This window comes from Primulina huaijiensis, chromosome 7 (assembly GCF_012295235.1).
Source record: "Primulina huaijiensis isolate GDHJ02 chromosome 7, ASM1229523v2, whole genome shotgun sequence".
In the NCBI taxonomy this organism is placed as follows: domain Eukaryota; kingdom Viridiplantae; phylum Streptophyta; class Magnoliopsida; order Lamiales; family Gesneriaceae; genus Primulina; species Primulina huaijiensis.
This window is the reverse complement of record NC_133312.1, coordinates 7684702-7698101: the sequence shown is the minus strand read 5'-3', so window position 1 is coordinate 7698101 and position 13400 is coordinate 7684702. Positions and strand designations below refer to the sequence as shown.

Sequence of the window (13400 nt, the reverse complement as noted above, 5' to 3'; positions counted from 1 at the left end):
ATCCCCCACATTAATGAAATTAATGCATGAATGCTCGTGATGCATAAGAGAGAGTATATACAAAAAATTATCACATCAGGAGAGGTGGCTTTTGGCTTTGAACCTCCCCTAGTGGAATACAATCGGATTTACTAGGCCACAAAGTGAACTTGATGTCTTGAACTTCTTGGCTGTTCATGTAAACCCAGGCAACTGTACCCACATGATAACTTTTCTTCCATTTCCATTTTGTTTTATCGGTTGTGTCCATTTTGGCCATGGAACACATCTTGGCTTCATACATGTTTCATTGAGGCGGCCCATCTTCACACGTACATAGGTGATCTCCTTGTAAAGGGTATCCTACTTACCCCGCTTTTGCAAGATACGGAATCATTAAAAGTACAATACTTAACTTCACTACCTTTGTAGGCAACTTCACTCATCGTCTTAGGAATGAGGAGTGATTCCTCAAGTTCTCATAATTTAGTTGTCCCATTGAACCAAGATCTTGGGATTTCCAATCAACAAGGTTGGGTTGTCACTATGAAAACTTTATTTGGTAGGTTTTAAACCGATTCCTCTTGACAGACAGTACATTTGATCTCTATTTAATGCTTTTGTAAGCGGATCTGCTAAATTATCCTTTGATTTAATATAATAATTTGATATAACTCCATTAGAGATCAACTGTCGTATAGTATTATGCCTTCGACGAATGTGTCGAGACTTGCCATTGTACATACTGTTTTGTGCCCTTGCAATTGCCGACTGACTGTCGCAATGTATCAAGATTGCTGGCACTGGACTTGTCCAACATGGAATGTACTCTAGAAAGTTGCAAAGCCATTCAGCTTCTTTTGCATCTTTATCTAGCGCTATGAACTCCGATTCCATAGTATATCTAGCAATGCAAGTTTGTTTCGATGACCTCTAAGAGAATGCTCCTCCACCAATACTAAATACATAGCCGCTGGTGGATTTGGAGTCCTTGGTGTCAGAAATCCAATTTGCATCACAGTATCCTTCAAGTACTGCAGGATACCTTATGTAATTCAGTCCATATTCTGAGGTGTGCTTTAAATATCTAAGCACCCTTGTCAACGCCTTCCAGTGTGCATCACTAGGATTACTTGTAAGCCGCACAAGCGATGTCAGGTCTAGTACAGTTAGTGATGTACATAAGGCTTCCAATAATTCTGGAGTATTCCAATTGTGAAACTGGTTCTCCACGATTCTTCGCCAAATGGACATTTACGTCTAAAGGCGTTTTTACTGGGGTAGAGTCGTAAGCATTAAATTTCTTCAATACTGTTTCTACATAATGAGACTGAGATAAGACTATTGCTTTTGGAGTTCTAAAGATTTTAATCCCTAGAATTACATCAGCAATACCCATATCTTTCATATCAAAATGTTTTGTTAACATTTTCTTTGTGCCCTTAATCAACTCTTGGCTATTCCCCATTATTAGTATGTCATCCACATATAGATATACTATCACATAAGATTCTCGAGTGCCTTTAATGTAAACACATTTGTCACACTCATTAATCTTAAATTCATTTGACAATACTACATTGTCAATTTTTTCGTGCCACTGCTTGGGCACTTGTTTAAGTCCGTACAGTGACTTAAATAAACGACAGACCTATCTTTCTTGTCCTTTAACAATGAACCCTTCAGGTTGCTCCATATATATTTCTTCTTCAAGTTCATCATTTAAGAATGCCGTTTTGACATCCATTTGATGTATCTCAAGGTTATGCAAAGCTGCAATAGCAATGAGCACACGAATGGATGTTATTCTTGAAAATGGTGAATATGTGTCGAAGAAATCATGACCTTCTCTTTGTCTATAGCCTTTGGCCACAAGCCTGGCTTTGTATTTTTCAATACTTCCATCAACTCTCATTTTCTTTCTCAATATCCATTTGCATCCCAATGGCTTGTTACCTGGTGGAAGATCCACTAGTTCCCATGTATGGTTTTGCAATATGGAATCCATTTCAGAGTTGATGGCTTCTTTCCAATAGGGAGCTTCAGGGCTAGCCAGAGCATCTTGTATGTCCTTCGGTTCATTCTCCAACATAAAAGTATGGAATTCTGGACCAAAGGACTTTGAGATTCTAGTCCTTTTGCTTCTTCTTGGTCGTTGCTCCTTTGAAGAGCCTTCCAATGGTATAGCATTTTCATTTAGAGTTGGATCATGTGTAGGTACTTGACCTGCATGCTCCATCTCAAGTTTTCGCTTGCTAGAACCATTTTCTTTCCTTTCTTTACAAGGAAATATATTTTCAAAAAATACTGCATTTCTTGACTCAAGTGTCATACCCTTATTCATTTCTGCATTTTCAGATTTTTGCACTATAAACCTATAGGCACTACTATTATGTGCATACCCGATGAATATGCAGTCGACCGTCTTTGGTCCAATTCGCTCTTGTTTAGGCTTTGGTATTTCAACCTTAGCTAGACACCCCCACACTTTAAGGTACTTGTAGTATGGTTTGTGACCTTTCCACAATTCATAAGGTGACTCGTCATTTTTCTTATGGGGTATCTTGTTCTGGATGTGATTAGCCGATAGTATTGCTTCCCCCACAAGTTTTGGGGTAATCCTGAACTTATTAACGTAGCATTCATCATATCTTTCAGAGTTCGATTCTTTCTTTCGGCAATGCCATTTTATTGTGGAGAATAAAGAGCAGTCGTTTCATGAATTATACCCACATATGTGCAGAATTCATCAAACGGTGCTCCGTATTGGCTCCTTCTATCGCTTCGAACCCTCTTTATTTGTTTGCCTAGTTGATTCTCAACTTCGGTCTTATAACCTTTGAATGCTTCAAGAGCTTCATCTTTAGACCTCACAAGATATACGTAACAGTACCTCGTATGATCATCAATGAATGTCACGTAGTATCTATTCCCTCCTCTAGTTTGTCCACACTTTAAATCACCAAGATCGGTGTGTATTAGTTCTAGAGGAGTTGTACTTCTTTCAATCGAGTGGTAAGGCGCTTTGGTCATTTTTTCTTCAACAAATATTTCGTATTTGTGTGTTGGATTGACGTTGTATTTAGGTAATAATTCCAGTTTCATTAAACGTTGCAAGGTATTAAAATTTACGTGTCTTAAACGAACATGCCATAAATGAGAACACTCAAGTAAGTAAATAGAACTTTTGTCTTTATTACTTTCAACAACATTTTAGCGTATAGCCATTACATTCAACTTGAAAAGGTTCTCATCGAGTTATCCTTTTCCAATAAAATGACCATTCTTGGTCAATACAACCTTGTTAGACTCAAATACTAGTCTAAACCCGTGTTTGACCAACAGAGACCCCGACACGAGGTTCTTTCTTATGTCTGGTACATGAAGTGCATCAACAAGAGTTACTTCCCAACTCGATGTCATCTTCAGTACCACATTTCCGGTGCCCACCACCTCAGATGTAGCGGAGTTCCCCATGTATAGTTTTCTCCCGATCGATGGAGTGTATGTGGAGAACATCCCCTTGTTGGAGCATATGCGTCGAGTTGTTCCAGTATCAACCCTCCATTCATTTTGGTTTTCCACCAAATTTGCTTCTAAAATAATTGCAGATAAATCAAGTTGAGAAAATTCAAATGGTACCGACCTTTCTTGAACTACGTTGGCTTAAGGATTTTCCTTCTTTGGCTTCCTACAATCCTTAGCCATGTGATTCGGTTTTCCGCAGTTATAACATGTGCCTTTGAACTTCTTCTTATTTGGTGGTTGTTGGCCTTGTTGTGGTTGCTTCTCAAACTTCATTTTCTTTCCTTTGAAACTTGCTTCAACAATGTTCACCCTTGGTGCCATTTTACTTGCCTTGGCCTCGGGGTTCGTGTTCTCCTCTTTTATCTTCAATCTCACAATGAGATCCTCCAATCTCATCTCCTTTCTTTTGTGCTTCAAATAATTCTTGAAATCCTTCCACAACGGAGGGAGTTTCTCGATCAAAGCAGCAACTTGGAAGGACTCGCTTAGACTCATTGCTTCCGCATTAATCTCGTGCAAGATAAGTTGCAATTCTGGCACTTGACTCATCACAGATTTTGAGTCCACCATCTTGAATCCAAAAATCTCTCAACAATGAACTTCTTCAAATCCGCATTCTTCGCCCTGTATTTCTTGTCAAGCATATCTCAAAGTTCTTTGACGGTCATGACTTGACAATACACATTGTACAATGCATTGTCAAGTCCATTAAGGATGTAGCTCTTGCACAAAAAATCACTTTGGTTCCGAGCATCCAAAGCGGCCCTCTTATTGGTGTCTGTCTCGTTTTCAGCAACGGTGGGATGATCCTCCTTCAAGAACCTTGACAAACTCAAGGTTGTGAGATAGAAGAGCATCTTTTGTTGCCATATTTTGAAATCCGCACCAGAAAACTTTTCCGGTTTCTCTCCTGGTGCAACGGTTGCATGTGATGTTGTAGATGATGATGCCATTGAGATTCTTCTTGCAAATGAATAAAAATCCAAAATTCTTCTTAAGATTGTTGTTTTTGGTATTCAAATTTGAGAGGAAAGCAAGAAGAAAACAAAGAAAATGGCTTTGTAGATGCAAGTGTTGAACACTTTCACCTTAAGAAGAATTTTCCCTCACAATGTGCTAGAGTTGGTGGCAATCTTCTACCAAGATATAACTACAATACTTGAATAATGAGCACTCAAATATTCAAGTTCTATCACAAGGAAATGAATGAACTCTCTCTTGTTGAAGAAGGAAGAAGATGCAAAATGATGTTATATGTGTTTTTGATTTTCAATAAACCAATATTTAATGTTTTACATGTGAAAAGACATGGTCTTTCATTCATATTGGTGACCCTTGACCATTGTAACTGACCATAATCATCAAAAAATGCCAAGGAAATGAAAACATGGCTGAAAAATCCGAAGGGACACGAAACAGCACGAAGGGGTGCGTGCAGGCACCCCTGCGCGCGCGCTGCCGAGCTCTCTTGGCAGCGCCTGCCAAGATCCCTGAGCTCCGCGCGCCTGCCACTGGCATGCGCGCGCGCGCGCACATGCGCGCCTGCTACTGTTCACAATCGATTTTTTTTGTCCCTTACGTGTTCCGACTACTCATCTGAAGTTTTTTCAACATTCGATGAACTTGTTTCGAGTTTAATTCAGAACCATCGAACTTAATATTCGTTCATTAAGCTTCGTTCTTCATTTCGAATTTTTTCAATCAAACGCATTGATTAATTTGCTTAATTTTCATTCACTAAGCATCAAAATTTTCCAACAAAAACAACTAATCAATACATATTCTGGCACTCCTAGAATATTGTTAGCAAGTTGTTCGAATTGATGTTGATAGGTAGCCAAAGTTCTTTTTTGTGTGAGCTTACTAAGCTTCTCGAAATGATCCTCATACTCGGACGGACCAAAAGTGGTGATCGCAACTAAAAATTCCGAACATCCGTGGACCAAACCATTTCGACTCATCCAATCAAACTAATACAAAGAATCCCCATCCAAATGAAAATAAGAAACAATTAAGCGTTGAGGTACGGGTGTTTGGTAGTAACCAAAGTACCTCTGGATTCACGCAACCCAAGCTGAGGGATTTTCTCAAGAAAACCGCCGAATATCCGCACTCATCGACTTATAGAATTGTGGAAACTCATGAGCAATGTCCGATCGGGACTAAGGAGGTGGTTGTGGAGTCTACATCGACATCGAAGGATGTCATCTCCATTGTTTCTCAACCTTACCGTCGAGTGCATGTAATCCAACTATAAGCTCCTTCACCGAAGTCGTCAATGAATCGAGACTCAAATTCTGTTTTTCAATAAGAATCGCCTACGATTCCTGAAGTGCAGCGAGCTTCCCTAGATTTTCCTCCAATCGAGCAATCCTAGTTCGTTCCGCCATTGAAGACGAGAGCACCAATCTTAGAGCACCACTTCAGTTGATTCGATCTCGAGCGGTTAACACGATAAGGAAAAAGACTTCACAGTGGGAGTAGATAATTTTGGAAGAAGAACAAAGAAGATATGAGAGTAGAGTCAACAATTATTCTCTCTCTTTTTTTTCTTTTTATTTCACTATTTATACTTTAGTACAAAGTTTGTTGCTTTAATTGCTTTACGAGTAAAATCTTGTTTTCTCTTCTACGCTTTACACAATTATTTGCGTGCATATACAATGAGGCTTAACATTTCATTCTAGTATTATTTATGGTTATTTGATAGATGGACAACACTTTAATTGTCACAATGAATATCATTATTATCCTCATTTAGTCCCAGATCCTTCATGAACCTCTTAAACCATATTTCTTCTTTAATTGCCTCAATGACGACTATATATTATGTCTATGTAGTCGATAGTGCTACAACCGGTTGCGACATGGCTTTCTGACTAACGGCGGTATCATTCAATGTAAAGATATATCCAATAAGATATTTTCTTTAATCAATAATGTCGGCAAAGTCTGAGTCAATAAAGCAGTGATTGTTCTTGATTCATCATTCATGTCTTTAAATCCGAGACCAAGATTAAGAGAGCCCTTGAGATATCAAAATATCCATTTAAGATCATGCCAATGATCTGACCCTGGATTGACTATGAAGCTACTCACGTAGCTTACTAAGTATGCCAAAACGAGTTTAATAAGCTTTTCATAAATGCAGAAGTTGCAGGTAGGCTACAACAAGTTGGTAAGAGCACTATCTCTGATCGAATTACATGTTTACATAAATCATTGGCTTCTAAAAAAAAGAGTTTTCTAGTACAGAGTTATATTACAGGAGCAGGGAATTCAAGTACCCCTTGCATAAGTTTTAAGTCGGGATCATCCTTAGATAAGTCGGCTCGAGGAAGAATTGAATCTTCGGATCCTTATCTTGAGCTTTCGGTCAATCCTTCACCTCGGGATTGAAGAGAGAGAGATCAACCTTAGACCTCAAATAGACGAGGAAAAATCTAAGGTTAATACAAATGAGTTTTCAGTTTCTCCATTTCAAACATATCAGCAGAACTGAGAGAAATTAAAAATCAGAATAGAAATCAACACAACCAAAATTTGGGTTGATATAGCAGGAAAACATATGAGGGTATGGATGAAAACAAATTCATATGCTAAGGAGGGCAATCTATGGTATGAATTTGGAGCTCTTACCTCACTCTATACCACATCACCCAGTTTCTCCATAAATATATGCACTATGTAAGTGGATTCTGGAAGTTGTTATGAAATATGGGCAAATAATGATTATTTGTCCAGATGAGATATTCTGGAACTCTATTTTTTTAGGCAGCACTAGAATCCGCGAGAAAAGGCTCACATGAAGCTTTGCACTTCATCAAGATAAGTAGAACATACACGAATATTCAGAATTTCATCAAAAGTCCTCCAGAGAATGAAACATATCTTGCTTCACCACTCACTAAAGACGAAATCTCCACTAGAAGAGTATGAGGATTATGAGTCTGCCTCACTGAAATTGACAAAGTCAAGTTTCCATCTAAGTTTTATCAAAATTTGAATAAAGTTTTATCAAAATTTGAATATTATGATAGTAAGACTACAAATTTTGCATAATATATATATGAAAAGAAAATAATCTTCTGTGGAATAGCAAGCTGTCGCGTAGAGAAAAAAATCGCTGGAAATTATGTAACATTACTGATGTGGGAAGATGAACAAAAATAATCTGCCTATAATGCCCGAACCAAAAAAGCCAGAATTTGGGAAGGGTTTTCGGTCCAGATTAGACCGAAAACATAATACGGATACAAATCCAAATAGTGAGGAACCACATAAGTTACACTTTCCTCAATGACCACAACAAAGCAAAAGACTCCTCAACAAAGTTAAAGGTGACATATGAGCCAACAACTCCACTAAATGGTGGATGAACCACTAACTAAGTGGTATGCTCACTACAAGATATTGTCGGCCACAAATTGCATCAATAATTCAAAAAAATATTCACAAATTTGAAGTCTGAATTTCAAATCCGATGGAACTTCTATAAATGAAGGCATAAAGAAGTTGAAGTTCCTGGCCATTTCTTCATTTCTTCCAAATAAATGTGTAGTATTTCTCTTTGTCCGATAAATAACTAAACAAGTTTCTCTCTTTTTATATGAGGTTACTATTTTAATAATATTAATATATCCGAATAAAATTACCAAACTTTTTACCCCCTCATATTATTTTAAAAATTAATTTCATTATCATACACTTTGAGGTACGAAACGAAACAAGGTTGTGCTAGATGTTGTTGAAAGAATCTGCATCAAGAACCATCAGTTGCGACTATGTGGTAGGACTGTGAGAAACCGCCTGTAAAACCCGGTAGACACGACCCAATAACATTTTGGTTAAAAAAGTACAAAATTTATTTTATCTTTAGAAGCATGATGTATCATAAAGCTCCGTAATATATAAGTTGAAAACTTTACGTAGTCTTATGCTTTTGGACATGTTCGATAAGTGTAACGTCACGTACTAAAATTTAAAAAATAAAAACAAAGAGTAAAATGAGAATTTGGACATAACTGGGAACGGAAAGGACTAAATTAGAACACTGCGAAAGAAAAGGCCTAAACTGAAAATTTCCTAAACATTGAAAACCAAATAGGCAATTACTCCATGTGTCAGTATACGCAATAATATCCTCGACATAAGAATCTCGAGGGAAATGAGATTACATGCATATGAAAATCTATTGACTTAATTTTTACAGAAGCTATTGTATATTGGGCTCCAAAACGTCCGAATACATACTGTAATTCGTTTATTTTAGTCGTGTACGTGTATAATAAAGCTGACAGTAACTAACAGGAAATCGAAAAAGGCGCACACGAACTACCACAAGCTGACATAGTAGAGGTAAAGGAAACACACATATTCAATTTACAACTTCACTATTTCGACCACTCCAGTCCAAAGTAAAGAACCGCAGAGAAAAGGGAACCGGGGTCGGAAGCAGAGAAGGTTCATTGTAAAAATATATAAGAACTGTACAATAAGTGACGTTTTTCAGATATGGTGACACCTTATCTGAAAATGTTAGCAACCTTTGGAGGACGCCATGCAGTGTTGCTGGAATTCTGTCCATCCAGAGTTTGATTCTCATTTTGAACCCCAGCTTTTTCTTTCTTTGCCTTTGATCTCCCCACTTTCTTACCAACGAAAAAGCCGAACTTCATTGCAGTAAATAGACCTAATGCAATCAGTATAGGCCTGATAGCCCAGTGAAAATCTTCTAGATGTTGATACTTCTTAACCACGGTGGGGCAAGTGTCAAATGAAATTAGTTCTGCTTCAGCTGGATCAGCCAAGAAACTGCTCTTCTCATCACCGATTGTCAATCTACCAGGAAACTTGACTATGAGGCAGCCATTCGGAAGCACTCGACAAATTCTCCCTGTTGCCCACTCCCCACCTCTTTTTCGAGGCCATTCAAACCGAGGGCTAAACACACTGGATTTCAGCTTCACAAACTGCCCCACGCAATAAGGTTTTGCCATCTGTAATTCCGAGTAGTTACCCTTCCAAAGAGTCTCTAATCCTATAAATGCAACGTCTACTCTTCCATCACGGTTGATGGAATGAAGAACACCCACACGTAAATGCTTCTTATCTTCTTTCTTCAATCGAACCCAATCTCCAGCAGCCAGTCCAAATGTGACCCTTTCTAATGTGGAAACATGAACTCTTATCGGGTCATGGATGCCATGCACCCTCACTAAAACATAACCATCTTGGTCACTGTCATGTTCCAGACCAACTACAGACCCCTCTGGGATATTCATATTAACCAGGTCGTGGGAGTTAGGTGATTTCCTAGATCGAACGGTGTCAAGCACTTGAAGGTGATCCTTCGCAAGAAACCATTCAGTATAACCAACACCACCTGGTTTATCCCTAATCATTCTACTTCCAATTCCTGTCCAGACTCCATCCTGATAGACTGCATTCTGTGAGCTGTTAATTCAGCAAAATAGAAGTTGGTCTCAAAAAATCACCAGAAAGAGAAAAAAATTTAGCAGAGATCGGCTCACGCAAGTACATGAATCTGAAAGTTAATAAAAAAAAAGGTCCTACAGATTTACTTGACATTAAAACTCTACTACCAGACTCCTTGCATGAGTGGCACTTCAATGTTGTATAAAAGAGATTGATAATTATCTTAGCACATGTAAGGTACTTTGAAAGCCCTAGAGGAATATTTTCTTTCGTTAGATTAATTGCAAAACAACAATAACAGAAGATACCTTTTAAATGCATGCAAAATATCTGCCATTACAGGGCGACCCCTGAAATCATACTCAAAGCAACCTATAATGACATTCTCAACTGCAGGAGGAAGCCCACTGGGAATAGGAGGTTTTTCTTGCTTGTTTACAACCAATTTGTACATTTCATTAACAGATTTGCCATTCCAAGGTGGAACTCCAGTTAGCATCTCCAATATGCTACAACCAAATCCCCATGAATCAGTTTCAACAGATATAGGACCTCTTACTTCCGGCTCCCATTGTTCTGGAGCCATGTAATTGGAAGTACCAAGTCTTCGAGCCATGTCTGAACTTGGCAATGATATCCCTAACAGCGCATATGGTATACCAACATCCCCAACAATGGCCTGGTCATTCCCATTTAAAAGGAAATTACAAGGTTTAAGATTCAGAATAATAACCCCTTTAGTGTGCAGGTCCATTACTCCTTGAGCAAGATCTGCTCCATATCTATAGAAATAATAACGGGGAAAGACGGAAAAGTTTCAAAACACTATCATGCAACACTATTAAAAGATTATTTCCTAATAATATAGATATAACCTCAAAACATCACTTAATGACAGCTTTCCCCCTTTAAGTCGAGCCATTTTGTCTCCAAGTGAGCCCTCGTAAAATTTCATTACGATGCATATCTAGAAGAAATTAACACACTGAACATTATATCGTGACTAACCAGATTCTAGGCATTATAATGCAAATTCGATCAACAAACTCACTTTCTTATTTATAACAGAAAGTCCATAAAGCCAACAAACTGTTTCGAGTCCTTGGCATTTGGACATCAGATAATCCAACTTGTTCAAGGCATCTCCGATGCTATCTTTCTTGATGGGCCGTAACATTTTAACAGCAACTTCATGATACTCTTCATAGTCCTCTGATGAACGATGATGAGTTGCCAGCCAAACATCACCAAAAGGCCCTCTACCAATCCTGTGCCCGAGTTTGATTTTGGCAGGGTCAATCCATGGATTTATCCTGTTAGATGATCTTATGACGGTACTGCTGTCACCGGGATCTCCTTCAATAATCTCAAAATCAAATGGAGATGCTGGTCGATTAGCAACTTGTCCAGCCATTTTCCTAGAATATTGATGACAAAAAATATATATAAGCTGAAATCTCTGCCGTTGCCATAAGCTTGGAATACAGAGAAAACTAATAGAACCAAGTTTTATAGTAACTTTAGTATGGATAATAAAACATAGTCCTTGGCTATCCCCATTTTAACGGCAACGATCCACTACTACTTCTGGTCGAATGGTTAAATATATACTTCAGGTGTTGAAATAAAAAAAAAGGAAGCAATCGAGAAAAACGCAGCAACCAACTAAGCATGACCCAACAAAGATCCTTTTCCTATAACCACAATCTCCAAAATTCATATCTCCTTTTTGAGTTTGGTAAAGAAAGGGTTCATACCAGGGAATAACTCAATCTTCAACTCTAGCTCACAGTCGTCTTCCTCGGTTTCATCAGAAATTCATGTCTATGCGCTGCTANATATAAGAAAACAGGGGGGGCGAGAGTAAGAAGTCATCTCCATGGAAACGGAGTGGTCTACGTACGCCAATTCTTCGCTGCACAAACGAATATCTCGCATTTCATTTTTTTCCTTTTTCTTTAATTTCCTCTTATTTTTCTTATTACAGTATTATTGTTTTTTCTTTAATTTCCTCTTATTTTTCTTATTACAGTTTATTATTATTTTTTTAAAAAAAAATTTGGAAACTAGCATTGCAACTTGAGATTATTGGGACGTTGATGCCAATAGCTCAAAACCACGGTTTATTTTGGTACACATGACATTTACACAGATCATTCGAGTTGTTAATTTTTTTGTTTTTAAAAAAATTAGTATTAAATGATCTGATACCCCTGTAAAGGCCTGGGCCCAATTGGAAAGCCCAGAATAGAGGTCAGCTTCCCGGGCATTTCACTTCTTCCCGGACACTTCTCCTCTTCCCGGGCAGTTATCGTAGTCCGGGCTCTTATACAAGCACCCGGGTAACCGACCACCCGAGCCACCTCGAGAATTGAACCACACTCGAGTATGATTGATACAGGCCGTCTAATCTGTCAGAACAAATTGGGCTTGGAGTGTCCTAGAAGTCATCAGAAGCTAGGGTATGGGCAACCGACTTGCCATACTTAGTAGGTGGCACTGGAATCAAGGTACCTACCTCATTTTCTACTATAAATAGCAGGTATTAATGACATTTACAGATTCTGAAATCTTTGAACTTTTAAGCATTTACATCTTTTCTCTCAAATATTGCTTGTATTCATCTAAAAACCTGCTGACTTTAGCATCGGAGTGGCTACGCCGGATACTCCTCCGGCGCCCATTCACGAGCTCCTTTCTTGTTTGCAGGTGATTGTTACAGTCATTCTTTCACTCAAATTCCCCAAACATTATAAATTATTGATTTGACCCGTTGGAGCTCCTTACCCGGCTCATCTATTTCAACGATATCACATCATTGGCGTCGTCTGTGGGAAACTTGAGTTCAAGACGTTGATATGGCTCGTAGCAGAAGAACTAACCAAGATAATTCTCGGGCCCAGGGAGATGGAGGGCAAACTTCGAGACAAGTTGAAGTTAATAATACTGGGCCAAATCTCATCACCATGACCCCGGAAGGGTTGACGAAGATTGCATCAGATGCCGTAAAGCAAGCTATGGCCATGAAAGAAGTTTCTCAGCATGTTACCCCACCTGGGAACAGACAGGAGCGAGAGCAGGAGCAAGAGCAAGAAGTGAGGAGGGAAGAGGAGGTAGGAGGAGAGGATGAGGAGTCCAGTGCTGGATCCAAATCGCCTACTGTGGCTGAGGAATTGTTGGAACTAAGGAAGAAAATGAAGGTTCTGGAAGGACAGTTGGAGAGTCGTAGTATTTCTCGAGCTATTGCTAAGGGTTGCCCATTTGCTGATATCATCGTCCGGGAACCTCTTCTCGGAAACTTCAAATCCGCCAAAGTAAAAGATTACGATGGCAACGCAGACCCTGAAGAACATTTGGCCAGATTCGAGAACATGGCCATGCTGCACTGTTACACTGACAGCATAAAGTGTAAAGTGTTCCTAACAACGCTGGTAGATTCAGCCCAGAGATGGTTA

At 38.8% G+C, this 13400-nt stretch overlaps 2 protein-coding genes across 2 annotated transcripts; both read right to left on the bottom strand.

The window, feature by feature from the left end:
* Positions 1 to 3237: 3237 nt before the first annotated feature.
* Positions 3238 to 4077, bottom strand: LOC140981559 (uncharacterized). Its single transcript, XM_073447992.1, has 2 exons — positions 3720 to 4077; positions 3238 to 3575 (listed from the first exon to the last, which is right to left on the bottom strand). Exons 1-2 carry the CDS (start codon positions 4075 to 4077, stop codon positions 3238 to 3240), a joined length of 696 nt encoding a protein of 231 aa, XP_073304093.1.
* A 4838-nt stretch (positions 4078 to 8915) lies between these two features.
* Positions 8916 to 11795, bottom strand: LOC140981105 (protein KINASE OF THE OUTER CHLOROPLAST MEMBRANE 1-like). Its single transcript, XM_073447361.1, has 5 exons — positions 11703 to 11795; positions 10997 to 11363; positions 10821 to 10912; positions 10254 to 10727; positions 8916 to 9963 (listed from the first exon to the last, which is right to left on the bottom strand). The coding sequence occupies exons 2-5, from the start codon at positions 11357 to 11359 to the stop codon at positions 9033 to 9035; spliced, it is 1860 nt and encodes a 619-aa protein (XP_073303462.1). The 5' UTR covers positions 11360 to 11363; positions 11703 to 11795; the 3' UTR covers positions 8916 to 9032.
* Positions 11796 to 13400: the final 1605 nt, after the last annotated feature.